The sequence below is a fragment of the Triticum dicoccoides genome, chromosome 7B (genome assembly GCF_002162155.2).
Source record: "Triticum dicoccoides isolate Atlit2015 ecotype Zavitan chromosome 7B, WEW_v2.0, whole genome shotgun sequence".
NCBI classification, from domain to species: domain Eukaryota; kingdom Viridiplantae; phylum Streptophyta; class Magnoliopsida; order Poales; family Poaceae; genus Triticum; species Triticum dicoccoides.
The window spans coordinates 555,471,937-555,484,191 of record NC_041393.1 but is presented as its reverse complement, the minus strand read 5'-3'; the positions used below and the strand labels follow the sequence as shown (position 1 = coordinate 555,484,191).

Here is a 12,255-nt window from a genome sequence, read left to right as displayed (position 1 = left end):
ACGATAACAAAGCGAGCGCAACACCTTCCACTTCTCCCTCTGCGCCGGGATTGGAGAGTCCGCCTCGAGCGTCGCCCAGAGCAGCACCCCCATCGCCAGCTGACGGTCGTAGTTGGGGAAGCACCTGAGGATCTCCTCTTCGTTCAGCGTGTCCCTCACCATCTCCGATGCGTTGTTGAGCGCCCTTGCTGTGGGGAACCAGCGGTTGATCTCCTTCAGCCTCCCCAACCACACCTCGTCGCCGACAGCCAGCGCCCACATCTGCTGCTCGCGAGTCGTCATCAAACCCTAGCCCGCGGCGCGGCGGAGCAGGGCGAGATGTGTTGGGTGGGTATGCGGGTGGGTGTGTGGTGGAGAGACGAGGCGTCGATGTGGACCGCCTAATATCCTCTCCCCCCTCTCGCCATTACTCACCTCGGAATCGCATAGCGCTCGCCCCACCGGCCAGACGTTGCAATCCTAGCCAAGTGGCACGAGAACTATACCATCTGGCCCCCCTCGAAGCCTGCGTCGTCGCGCCATCCCCATGCGTCGATCATAACCTCGTCGGCGTCAAGAACCACCAGCCGCTGCCCTCGCCGGTGGATGAATCCCGGCCGGAATATCAGTAGCGTCGTGCCGATATTTGGCATGAACACCCCCCTGTGTCGCACTCCTCTGGCAACCCGGGGGGAACCCTAGCCGCCGCCGCTAGTAGGCGCCCCCGCCGCCCTACCCCGCATCGCCGCCGCCGCCGGAGGGCCGGCCGACGAAGCCGCGCCGGACCCCAGGATGGTGGCGGCGGGGCAGATATGACCCCCCCTTGCGCTCCAACACCACCTCACGCCACCCTCCCTACGACGACCACCTCTTGCCGGCCCGACGGGGCTGCCGGTGCCCTGGGTGAGCTGGGCGGCCGGATCTGGCATCCCTCGTCGGCCTGCCCCCCGCACGGCTTCGGCGTTCTGCCCCTCCCCCCGTCCTCGTGCTCTTTCTCCTCTGAGCCATCGCGGGCGCCCCCCTCCCAGCTGCTGCCGGTCTCCTGCCGGCCGGTCGGCGGCGCAGCCATCCCCTCCCCCCGGCGGCGCGGCCCAGTCTGCCGCTGGTGCTACCGTCGGCCGCGTTTGGGTGCGGGATTTGTGCCGATTTTGCGGGGTCATGCGGCCTGCTTCGGCCTGCCTCGCGTTGACTCCCTCTCCTTCGGCCCCTCCTCCCCCTCGAATCATGGTGACGGCACTCGTGCGGTGGTGGTGAGCCTTTAGTGGTAGCGGCTGGCGCGGTGCACCTCGCGACGGGCATTTGTTGGCGTTGCTCTGGCCCCGGCGTCCTCGGACCTGCGTTCTCCGGTGTCCTCGGCTTTGTCGGTGTTCTCTGTCGGGGCGGATCCGGCTGTGGCAACCAGTGGTTGCGTTCCTTCCAGCTCACTTGGTTTGCTGTTGACCTGATGGCTTCGTCCACGACAGCTTGGATCTGCGCCCTCCAGTCCTAGCTTGTCGGTGTTGCCGGTCGCCGTCGCCTCCCCTCGCGGTGGTCCTTGTTTCATTGCTAACCCTACTCTGTATGCCTTAAAGCTTCCCCCTTTTGCCAGAACCGTTGCTCGTAGGTCCGGAGGCGGTGCCACCCACCGATGGCAGGTGCAGCCGCACCACCCCCTTCGGCTTGGTTTCTGTCTTCATTGGCTTCCTCGTCTTCAAGGCCATATTCGGCGGCTATGGGATTGCTCGGCTCAGGCCAGGGAGAAATCCCTGCTCGGCTTGCCGGTGCTGGCAGCGACGGCGCCCGCGGGTGTTGTTTTTCCTTCTTGGAGGCGCTGTCATGGACTTCAGCTGTGCCCCTCTTCCAGCTCAGGGGAAACCCTAGGTCCGGCTGCTCCGGACCGGATGGCGAAGACGTGTCAACGTCATGTTCCTTCTTGAAGACGCCATCTTGCTTGCTCGCGGTGTCCCTGATGTTGGCTTTGGTGATGTTGGGACCCATTGTTGGTTCGGCTTTGTCGGTTCGGGCTTGGTTGGTTTAGCTGTGTTGCTTCCCCCTTTTCGGGCCGAACATCCCTTGTCTGTCTGCTCCGGGCATCATGTTCACACCTGTCTGCGTTCATGTAATGTGTTGTACCCCCGTTGTACTCATTCTACTCCTTCTATCAATGAAATGATACATATGCTTTGCGTATTCGTGAAAAAAAAACTAAAGAAAAAAAAATATCCTAAGAGCAGAACGCTCGATGTCAATGCAGGAACCAAGCTCCTGCCTCCTCATCCGAAAAGAAAAAAAATCCGAAAAGCTCCAGGCGGCAATCCAATCCAATCCAACGGCGGGGACCGCCGCAGAATCGGAAGAAAAAATCGGCGCGGGGCCCCTGGAGGGGCACCCCCGTCATTCCTCCCCTGCCTCCGCCTCCTCCCTTTTATCTCTCTGCCCACCTCCCGACGTTTCGCCCCCCATTTCGAAGCCCACCGAATTCCTCGCGATTCCTCTCCCCTCGCCTCCTCGTCCTCCCCCTCCTAGGGTTAGTACCCCTACCCTCCCCCCCGGATTTCGCCACGGGTCGCCCCTCTCCCCCCGGATCCGTCTCCAGATTTAGGGCTCCGGCTCGGCCGATCCGGGCTCGTTTTCCCCCCATAACTTTTCGTCGCTGATGATTTTTGTTGGGTCTCTCTGCAGGGATCGCCGGAGAGGAATCGCGACGAGGGCTTCCTCCTATCAGGTTCGTGGCTCGGCGACCCTCTGTTCCCGGTGATAATCATCTGTCTTTCTTATGACGTTCTGTGGTAGCCTGCGTGCCTGTATTTCTCCTGGTCAAAAGTCCTGATTTTATCTGCGGCCGTTGATTCCTCCGTCCGCCGTAGAAGCCGCCGGCCGGCACCGATTTATTCCCCCGACGTTCAATTCCGCAGAACGGCGGCGAGCCGTTGCCGAATTCGGCGCTCCGATGTACTAGTAAAGGCGGCCGGCCTGCCTTTACACGTATCCGTCCGGTGTGTTTGCTCCAGCGCCCGGTTGTTGATGCGGCCGCTTTCGCAAAAGTTAGTGCGCGGATACGGTTTGCTACTTTACGGATTTGTTGCCGCTGTTGCGTAAAGCGTCGTAAAGTCGGGGCCTTTCTTTAGAATTAATTTCCCCTGCTATGCTCTGCTCTGATGCCGGTAGGTGATTAGGCCGCTGTTGGCTAATTATAAGGCAGGCAGGCTGCATCGTTTAGTGGTAATACCTTCAGTTCGGTGTTTTGACCAAGCAGCCACCACTATCCTTTTGTAAGATAAGATGCTTTGTAGAGCAACTAACGTACTTTAGTAGATTTGGATTCAGTAGGCCAAAACGTGTCTGTGAAGATTATACTTTGTTCATCTGTAAATTGCCAACTTTGCAGTGATCTTCTGAAATACAATTTGTGCCTGTGCTGTCTATAATAGCCCATGTGAAGTGTTTGTCTTGACCGTGTTGCGTCTGATTTCCAGTTAAATCAAAGCCATGGAGCACAAGGAGACCGGCTGCCAGTCTCGGGAGGGCCCCATCCTTTGCGTCAATAATTGTGGCTTCTTCGGCAGCGCGGCGACCATGAACATGTGCTCCAAGTGCCACAAGGAGATGGCGATGAAGCAGGAGCAGGCAAAGCTGGCCGCCTCCTCTTTCGACAGCATCGTCAACGGTGGCGATGCCGCGAAAGAACATCTTGCTGCTGGCAGCACGGCGGTGGCAGTTGCTCACGTTGAGGCGAAGACGCTTATTACCGCACAGCCTGCTGATATCGCTGGTCCAAGCGAGGGGGCGATGGAGAACCCCAAAGGCCCAAGCCGGTGCAGCACCTGCAGAAAGAGGGTCGGGCTGACCGGATTCAACTGCCGGTGTGGGAACCTGTACTGCGCAACGCACCGTTACTCGGACAAGCACGAGTGCAAGTTTGACTACCGCGCCGCGGCCATGGACGCCATCGCCAAGGCCAACCCGGTGGTGAAGGCGGAGAAGCTTGACAAGATCTAGGAAGGGTCCCCCCTACGGTCGGCAGAACATAAGGTCCCAAATCAAATCTGCGCTACCTCGTCATCGTGCGTCTTTGCTGCATTATCCTTTCATCATGTTGGCTTCTGCAATCTTAGTTGTTGGGCAATCGTGATGCATGGCACACGCGCCTCGGCGGCAGCCCCAGGTCCGAACGGTCTGCTTGTTGGCTATGTTGTGTAAGCTTTATTTATGGTCGTCTCTCTGCGCGGCGGAACGGGAACGGTATTGTGGCTTTCGCATTTTGGCTAGCACTCTGTAATGTACTGCTGTTTCCTCCCGGTGTCTGTCTGTCTGTCTTGCAGTCGCAACCGGTAATGGTATCGAGTAAGCGTCGTCGTCTGTTATTATGGTACCCATGGTGATCCCCCCTTGTCAACAGTTCCTGTCTTCCTGATCTTCAGAGCAGTTAGCCCCTGAGAAAATTTACATCACACCTGACCTGTGCAGCTGTGCTATCTCCACCAGAAGATAGAAGTTCAGTGTCAGGTGAGATGTTGGTGGAATTCTGCTGTGAGGTTGGCTGTGAGACTGTGTCTGTTATTATCTGGAGAATTCTTTCATGTCATGCTCGTCTTGTGTAGGAGCTTTTTTGGCTGGCTAGGTTGGAACACGCAACCAGGACCAAATGCAGTGGTGGCGGCCTGCGTTTGGCCGCTGGGATGGGTTTCTAGGCGCAGTCGTCCGCTGCGTCGTCTTTGCCCGTTTGGCTTCTACGATCACGCTCTGCATTCTACCAAGAATTTCTTGCCTAGATTCTACTGCCCTATGCGCATAGTTTTTCGTTCTCCGTTGGCGGCACGGTCTCTCTCTCTCTCTTGCTCTCGCTCTTGGATCTGCCATTGAACGTTTCGACGGGCTCATCGCTGTCACCAGTCCGTGCCACTCGGGTCTCTTAAATTTACATTGTTTCTGGAACTCTGGTGAAGCTTCCCTGGGATCAGACTATTTTTTTTCCGTCTGCCAAAACTTCATTCGCAGAACCAGAAGATCCTTTTCCGTTCATACAAATGAAGAACAACTGAATTTTTCAGTTTCCTACTGACGACTTATTCGGTACACCAGACTAGACTATGTTCATTTGTCAGGCGCCGACGTTGAAGTAGACGGTGTAGAACTCGTCCCTCAGCGTGAACAATGGCTCCAGGAGGAAGCCCCTCCGCGCCCCCTTGGCGGCGAAGCTGATCGGATGGTACCGCCGCAGCGGCTCGGCCCGCGCGAAGCTCGCCGCCTGCGGGGAAAACCCCGTGCCGCCGCCGCAGCCGACCTGAACATTCGCCTTTGCGCCGGCGGTGATCAGGAAGCACCCCGGCCTGGCCGCGAGCTCGAGGGAGACCGACCCGGGCGCCCCGTCGAGCCCGGGAACGACGTTGAACAGAGAGCTCGGGCCCTTCTCCGCCGACAGCGTCAGGTTGTTGGTGACCGCCATTCCCGGCATGTCGAACGGCTCGATCAGCGCGGAGGCGGGCGTCGCCGTGGCGGCAGTGCCGTTGGTGGCGGGGCGCCGCTCGCCCGTCGGCGGGGCGCCCTGCCCCTGGGTGACCAGACGGAACGTGGCGTGCACGGCGGCGTCGGTCCCGCCGCCCTCGGGCCGCGGCTGCATCGTCACGGAGGTGCCTTTCGCGGTCGACAGGAGGGAGAGGACCAAGGTGCTGCCGCCGGATTCCTGCGTGAGCGTCACCAGCTGGGAGTTGTACGATGCCGGGACAGGGGTGATCCATTCCGAGATGGCGGCGCCGCCGGCCTTCGCGTCCCAGTCTCCGGTCGTGAGGCCGGCGAGGAGGAATGGCCCGAAGAGGACTGCTTGGAGAGTCGCATACTCCGGCCGATCATCTGCAGATGTAAGAGTAAGTTTGAGAACTGTGGACGCATGATGTTGCAAGTTCCTCCGTTCAAGCTGAAATACATTGATGCACAGTAAAGAAAAGAAGGAGAAAATTTCCAGACCTTTTATAGCTTCTGTCCTCAGGCTAATAGGCAGCTGGAGTGTGAGGTGACCACCACTCCCCCACTGCTTGGTGACTGAGAGGAAGGTTCCTGACAAAACATAGATTGGGTTAGAACTTTGAACAATCAAGCCTCTGTTTCATCAAACATTTGCCAAATCTTAGTGGCATGTGAACATACCTGGAGATGCCATTTGCAAATCTTTGTCATTCAAAGTTGCTTGCGCACCATTCGCAGATGCCCACGACGGAATTCTCACATTCACCGTCGCGTACTGACCGTTCGTCTGCACGGCATAAAGCGAATTGACTAAACCCCTATCCTTTCGAACGAATCATCATCGAAAAAGTCTTTAGCTTTACCTTCGCCGATATGGAGAGCGAAACCTGAAGATTCTGATCAGATGAGCTGAGGGGCTTCACTTGCTGAGTGACAGTAAGGCCTACAGATCTCCAATTGAACGTGCTCGGTATGTACTGAACGATATATAGCGCCGGTTTGCCGCCTTTCTCCTCAAAGTAGATGGAGTCGCCAAGCTTGGAAAATGACTCTATCCCTGCAGACAACAGATCAAACAACAATTCAGTCATCTCCATTGCCAGTTCTGAAACTCTGAGATCTGCCTACCACTTACCAGTCCCATAGCAGCACCAGAAGGAATCATACTGCGTCCCCCAGCCATGGTAGCTCACCGCCTTCGATCTTCCGGGGCCCTGGGGCAGCATGTAGATCATGACACCGGGGTCCCTCCCTCTCTGGATGCTCAGGACGCCGTTTATCAGCGCGCGCTCGTAGTAGTCCGCGTACGCGATCTCTTTGGTCCATCTGAAGAGGTGGCGAGATACCTGCATAATTTCTTTAGCAGAGGGTCTTGGGATGATGAGTTATTTTGGTGTTCAGAAGATGATGATGTAGATCACCTTGAGCATGTTGTATGTAGTGCAGGACTCCTCGTTCTCGGTGGTCAGGGTCTCGGCTAAACGCTTCGGATCGAACCTGGCAAAACCATTTCAGAAATGAAACTCCTGACAGAAGACAAATTGTAAACGTCTGCCATCATTCTATAATCAGTTGCATACCAGAATTCACTGACGGACGTGCCGCCGGTTGCGTAGGTGTGAGAAGAGTTTACCACGTCCATGAAGAATGTTGCGATTTCCTGTTTAGTGAAATGTTACTGTCAGTCTCACTCTCATCCGGATCAACTCATGCCGAAACAAATTATACTTAAAACTTCAGAAATGTAGACTTGGAGGAACCCTTTTTTTTTACCTTGTAGAGAGGATCACCGGTAACCTCGTATCTCATTTGCCCGCCGACGACGATCGGAATATGCGTGTTGGCGTGGAAGTCCGAGAGACTGTCAGCCTGAATAGGAAACGCGAAGAACACACACCATTCAGAACATGTAGCTCATGCTTCTAGTGTGCTTAGTAAACCATGACCAAAACGCAGAGCAGGTATCAGAAAGCCGCACAGGGCAAAAGGAAGCTCGTCAGACCTGAACTGCGAGCAATCCCAGGAAGCACGGCTTGTCGAAAAGGTGGGCGAGCACCAGGTGCCGCTGATCATGCTGGCAGACGGAGCAAAACGTATCAGCGTCAGGGGCAGAGGCGGCATGAAGCCATGAACAGACGTGGCGAAAGAGACGGTGACGGGGCAAGATTACTTACCGTGATGGCGTAGAGCTGGTAGAGCACGTCGTTCATGCCGCCGGTCTCCTCGTTGAGCGACGTCCAGTGCCGCTCGATGCTGTGCCGCTGTATCACGCTCCTCACGCGCTCGCCGAAGTAGCCGGCCATGGCCACCACCATGGCCAGGGCCTTGCCGTTGCCAGCCACCGTGTACTGGTCCAGGAGGCCCTGCATGATCTGACCTCCCCGGTTGCCAGGAAGAAACACAGCGAGAATTCAGCCCTCACTCCTCGGTGACGAAGCAGAGTACGCGATGGCTGCTTGTATTTGTATGTATGTACCTTGTGGATGGTGTAGTAGGGAGCCCAGACGGGCTGGATGGCCTCGAAGCGGTCGAAGAACTCGGCGGGGAAGGCGGAGAGGTAGCCGGTGCCGCCGTTGGCCGGCGCCTGCTGGCACGCGTGGAGGGCGTCCACCACGGCGGACATCTTGCCGGCGAGCGTGCCGTTGTGCGTGCTCGCCCACATCTTGGCCGCCGCGCTCAGGTAATGCCCTGCATTGCGCACAAAAATCAGGCGCCGCTCCATTTTTGTTCGATTATTATTACTCGGGTGGATATTTTTTGTAGTAACTTCTTAAAAATCCTGGGCCAAATTTGTATTGTTCACTTAAAATCTTGTGTGTTCTCAAAAAAAAAAAACTTAAAATCTTGTGTCAAAGACACGTATGGCATTTCTTGTTTGAGCCCAGGTGCACCCTGCAATTTTTTTTACAGACCCTGCCAAATTATTAGTATAGCTAAAATTGTGTGTGCCCATGGTTTAACTAATGTTGAAAATTAACTGCTGTAGGCAAGTTGGCACAGGCATAACAAATATTCCAGAACCATCCAAACAAATACTCCCTCTGTAAACTAATATAAGAGTGTTTAGATTACTAAAATAGTGATCTAAACGCTCTTATATTAGTTTACGGAGGGAGTAGCAATGACCATGACAAATAAATTAGTTTTTTTTAGAACGTACAAATAAATAGTTTTGTAGGGAAAACAAATAATTTGATAACCAAACAATCATGGCCGAAATGTTGCTATCAGTGGATTGGGGTTAGACTGAGACAAGCCAGCCGATCTTATCTTCATGGGCCAAAACTCTACCCAACCCTGAACCCCACGGCCCATCTATCGCAATCGGGCAGAATTGGGCTTTACGGGCGTGATATATAGGCCGGAACCGTGAACCGCCTCGTCCTCCATCCAATCCAAACAATCATGCACGGTAGTTAGGGAACATCTTGAGTCCTTCTGCTGCTTTATTTACAAGGAGGAGCGCAGGAATCTCATGGGAATTTCACAGAGAATTAACGGCCGGGTTAAGTTCCCACGATCAACCTCCACGAATGGCCAGCGCGAACCACACAGAAAATTGGTTGGATAACATGCCACGGTTATGTGATGGAGTACGTACCGACGAAGTGGCCCCGGAGCTCGACGACGGCGCCCTCCCAGCCGCCGTAGGGCGCGCCGGGCGCCGGCAGCCCGGCCTGCCTCCGGAAGCTCCAGACCAGCCGGTCCACGTCCAGGAGCAGCAGGTACTCGAGGTTGGTCTGCTGCGCGCGCCCGTACACCTCGTCGCCGGGGTCCAGCCGCACGTCGTGCAGCGACGCCTCCACCAGGAACGACGACGACGACGAGGGCGACGCCCCGGCCTGCGCCGCCGAGGAGCCGACGCCGCCCTTGAGCGTCCGGTACAGCATCGCCCAGTCGAACTCCTCCGCCGCCGCCGCCGCCGTTGTGCTGCCGGCGAGGGGGAGGAGGTCCATCCACGCGGACTCGTCGGTGGGGTTGAGGTGGTCGTGGAACAGCTCCCGCCACCGCCACTCCTCCGCCCCCGGCGTGCTCTGCAGCCGCGCCCGCACCGTGTGCGACGACAGCTGCGTCGGCACGTTCGTGCACTCCTTGGCCACCGCCACGCACGACAACAGCAGCACCAATGCCAACGCCGTCGCCGTCGCCGTCACCAACGGCGGCGCCGGGGCCATTGCCAAGATAAGGCGCCCCCCTGGCTCAGCGACCACCAGTCTACGCTACACAACCACTCCCCAAACACACGCGCAAACGGATCGGTGTGGCTGTGGGCAGAAACCTCAAGAGTCCCGGAGGCTTTTATCGCCGCGCCCGTGCGAGCGTGACCACGGTCCACAGGAAAAAGACAGCGTTTCAGTCTCAGGAAATTCAATGTGCTATTACGAACAAGCGAACGGACGGACGACGCACAGTCAAACACGGGAGCAAGAGTAAACGAGGCCTCTACTGCTGGCCTATCGGTTTTACTCGGCGATCCATCACGTGACGCACACACGGCGCCTTGTCGCATTGCGTCCCCTTTGTCACGTTGCATTCCCGTGATGTAAGTAGCAGCGGGCCAGTACAAGGCAAGCTAGCTTCGCCCGCGGTAGAAAACGATTTGAATATGATGGCCGCCGTTTTTACTTCCTCTCTTCACTCGTATTTATCTGCGGTTGGGGGTTGAAGATTCTTGCTTGGGTGAGGTGAACCGTGGCGGCCAAAAGCTCTCGTCTCGTGACCACACCTACACACTGTGCGCATCACGGTGCGCTATGCCACATGCCTACGTATCGAGGATTGTACCACACGTCCACATGAACAATAATGCTACCATATATGTGCACCTAACAGGACGACACTTATGGTGGCCCGGCATGAATGTAAGGTGCATGGATCAAGATCTTGGCCAGCCTCGAGAAATCTCAACCACATCACACACGGGCCGCTCTTGCACCAAGATGCAACGACACTTTTTTCACTCGTCAAGGAACATGCAACGGCATTACTATTGTTTTGGTGATGGGAGATGCTGCTCCAACAGTACAGGTAGTAATTGTGTAGCCGTGGCACATGTCTCTGCCACTGCCACTGCCAGAGCCAGACTGCCGCCGCTCTATGAAGTGAAGCTCTGGTCTGTCGGCCCGCTCAGTCTCACATGGAGGATCGGCAGTTCAGCAGCGCGTTTCAGCTGGCGGCGGCGGCGGTGACCAGGTTGAAGTAGACGGTGTAGAACTCGTCCTGGAGACTCCGCAGCGGCTCCAGCACGAAGGTCCTCTCCGTGCCCTTGGCCACGAAAGTCAGCGGGTGGTACAGGCGTAGCGGTGGCGCCTGCGTGAAGCTCGCCGCCTTCCGGAACGCCGCGTCGTCGCCGCCGCCGCTCGTCCGGCAGCCGACCTGGGCCTTGTCGCCGGGGCCGTAGCCCTTTGCGCCGCCGGGGGCCGTCACGAAGCACCCTGGCCTGGTGCCGAGCTCCAGGGACACCGAGCCGGGGAGCCCGTCGAGCCCGGGCACGGCGTTGAACAGGGCCTCCGGCCCTGGATGCAGCCTGACCTCGAAGCCGTTGGTGATCGCCATGCCCGGCCTGTCGAACGGCGCGATCGTCACGTTCGGCCCATGCAGAACAGGAGCGGCCGCGCCGTGCTCGGCGGCGGTGCTGTCGACCTCGTACGTGTCGACCACGATCGTGGCGCGCACGCACGCGTCGCTGCCGGCGACGGGCATCTCGTCCATCGTCAGCGTGTCGTCGGTGGCCGACACCGACAGGACGAAGGTCTGCGCGCCGGACCGCTGCGTCAGGGTGACGAGCTGCGAGTTGATCGCCTCATGAGGGACCGCGGCGATCCAGTCGGCCATGGAGGTGCCGTTCCTGGCGTCCACCTCCCACATGCCCGGGGTGAGGCCGTCGTTGGAGTGCTCGGTCGCGTTAATGGTCTTGTTGCCGTGTGTCAGGCCGGCGAGGAGGTGCGGCCCGAACAGCACCGCCTGGATGGACGCATACTCCGGCCGGTCATCTGAAAAAGAAAACTACAGTTTCAGACTCCTTTTAAGTTCAGAAGACGCCTAACGTTCTTCCCAGAAAGATTCAGAGTTTCAGACACTGTCTGAGATTTCATACCTTTGATTGCCTCGGTTCTCAAGTTAATGGGAAATTGGAGCACTAAGGTATCATCGCCCCAGAGTTTTGTCAACGTGAGGAAATCACCTGCGAGAGAACGAGACAAGCTTGAAGCATGGGGATCTCTCAGAGTCTCGTATGAAATATCAGTACAGTTCATCAGTTGAGTTACCTGCAGATGTCAGGTTGAGTTTTTTGCCATTCAGAGTTGCCGTTGCGCCAACTGTGGATGTCCATGAAGGGATCCTCACGCTCACCTTTGCAGGCTGGGCATCTCCCTGTGCGCATCAGAAAGCGAAACAGATGAAAAAAGTCAATACTAATTCTTGCTTGGGTCAAAGAGGCTGCAGGCCTAGCTAGGCACCATGGCTGGGAGTGTCATTCAGAAGCTACCTTGGCAGAAATGGAGATTGTAACTTCAAAGTAAGAATCCGTTGACAACAGTGGCTTGGCCTGCTGCACGACGGTGAGGCCCGCCGCCTTCCAGTCGAAGGTGCTCGGTATGTGTTGAGCGATGTAGAGCCCCGGCACTTCACCCTCCTCCAGGAAGTATATGGTATCCCCCAACTTTGAGAACGATTCTATCCCTGTCAATTGTCAATTTGAACTTTGATTTAGAAACAACAACAGCAGCAGCAGCAGCAGCGACAACAACAACAAGATGGCTTCCGCGGGTACTCGAGAATTACCTGTCCCGTAGCAGCACCAGAAGGTGTCATTTGGACCTCCCCACCCCC

The 12,255-nt window shown here is 56.7% G+C and overlaps 3 protein-coding genes across 3 annotated transcripts in view; 1 reads left to right on the top strand and 2 right to left on the bottom strand.

Annotated features, from left to right (window-relative positions):
* The first annotated feature begins 2,358 nt into the window (after window positions 1-2,358).
* LOC119336623 (zinc finger A20 and AN1 domain-containing stress-associated protein 8-like) lies at window positions 2,359-4,332 on the top strand. The gene is made up of 3 exons (XM_037608672.1): window positions 2,359-2,485; window positions 2,641-2,683; window positions 3,435-4,332. Exon 3 carries the CDS (start codon window positions 3,448-3,450, stop codon window positions 3,955-3,957), a length of 510 nt encoding a protein of 169 aa, XP_037464569.1. The 5' UTR covers window positions 2,359-2,485; window positions 2,641-2,683; window positions 3,435-3,447; the 3' UTR covers window positions 3,958-4,332.
* Window positions 4,333-4,838: 506 nt separating this feature from the next.
* LOC119336622 lies at window positions 4,839-9,704 on the bottom strand. Its single transcript, XM_037608671.1, has 12 exons — window positions 9,023-9,704; window positions 7,898-8,109; window positions 7,596-7,793; window positions 7,424-7,495; window positions 7,195-7,290; window positions 7,002-7,081; window positions 6,843-6,918; window positions 6,557-6,767; window positions 6,285-6,478; window positions 6,103-6,208; window positions 5,923-6,012; window positions 4,839-5,808 (listed from the first exon to the last, which is right to left on the bottom strand). The coding sequence occupies exons 1-12, from the start codon at window positions 9,594-9,596 to the stop codon at window positions 5,060-5,062; spliced, it is 2,658 nt and encodes an 885-aa protein (XP_037464568.1). The 5' UTR covers window positions 9,597-9,704; the 3' UTR covers window positions 4,839-5,059.
* A 561-nt stretch (window positions 9,705-10,265) lies between these two features.
* The window catches only part of LOC119337854, a 4,309-nt gene continuing 2,319 nt past the window's right edge, over window positions 10,266-12,255 (bottom strand). The window contains exons 9-13 of the mRNA XM_037610084.1: window positions 12,208-12,255; window positions 11,912-12,105; window positions 11,691-11,796; window positions 11,519-11,605; window positions 10,266-11,414 (exon numbers count right to left, since the gene is read on the bottom strand). The exon at window positions 12,208-12,255 is cut by the window's right edge and continues 17 nt beyond it. Coding sequence (XP_037465981.1) covers window positions 10,588-11,414; window positions 11,519-11,605; window positions 11,691-11,796; window positions 11,912-12,105; window positions 12,208-12,255 — 1,262 coding nt within the window. The 3' untranslated portion in view covers window positions 10,266-10,587. The remainder of the gene's footprint in view (window positions 11,415-11,518; window positions 11,606-11,690; window positions 11,797-11,911; window positions 12,106-12,207) is intronic.

Bases quoted from the DNA above. Each gene is read 5' to 3' on its own strand.
- LOC119336623 (XM_037608672.1), top strand. From the start codon at position 3,448: ATGGAGCACAAGGAGACCGGCTGCCAGTCTCGGGAGGGCCCCATCCTT.
- LOC119336622 (XM_037608671.1), bottom strand. From the start codon at position 9,596: ATGGCCCCGGCGCCGCCGTTGGTGACGGCGACGGCGACGGCGTTGGCA. The intron at 8,110-9,022 runs GTACGTACTCCA...TGCGCAATGCAG, and splicing joins GCTCCGGGGCCACTTCGTCG to GGCATTACCTGAGCGCGGCG. The intron at 5,809-5,922 runs GTCTGGAAATTT...TTACATCTGCAG, and splicing joins GAGGACAGAAGCTATAAAAG to ATGATCGGCCGGAGTATGCG.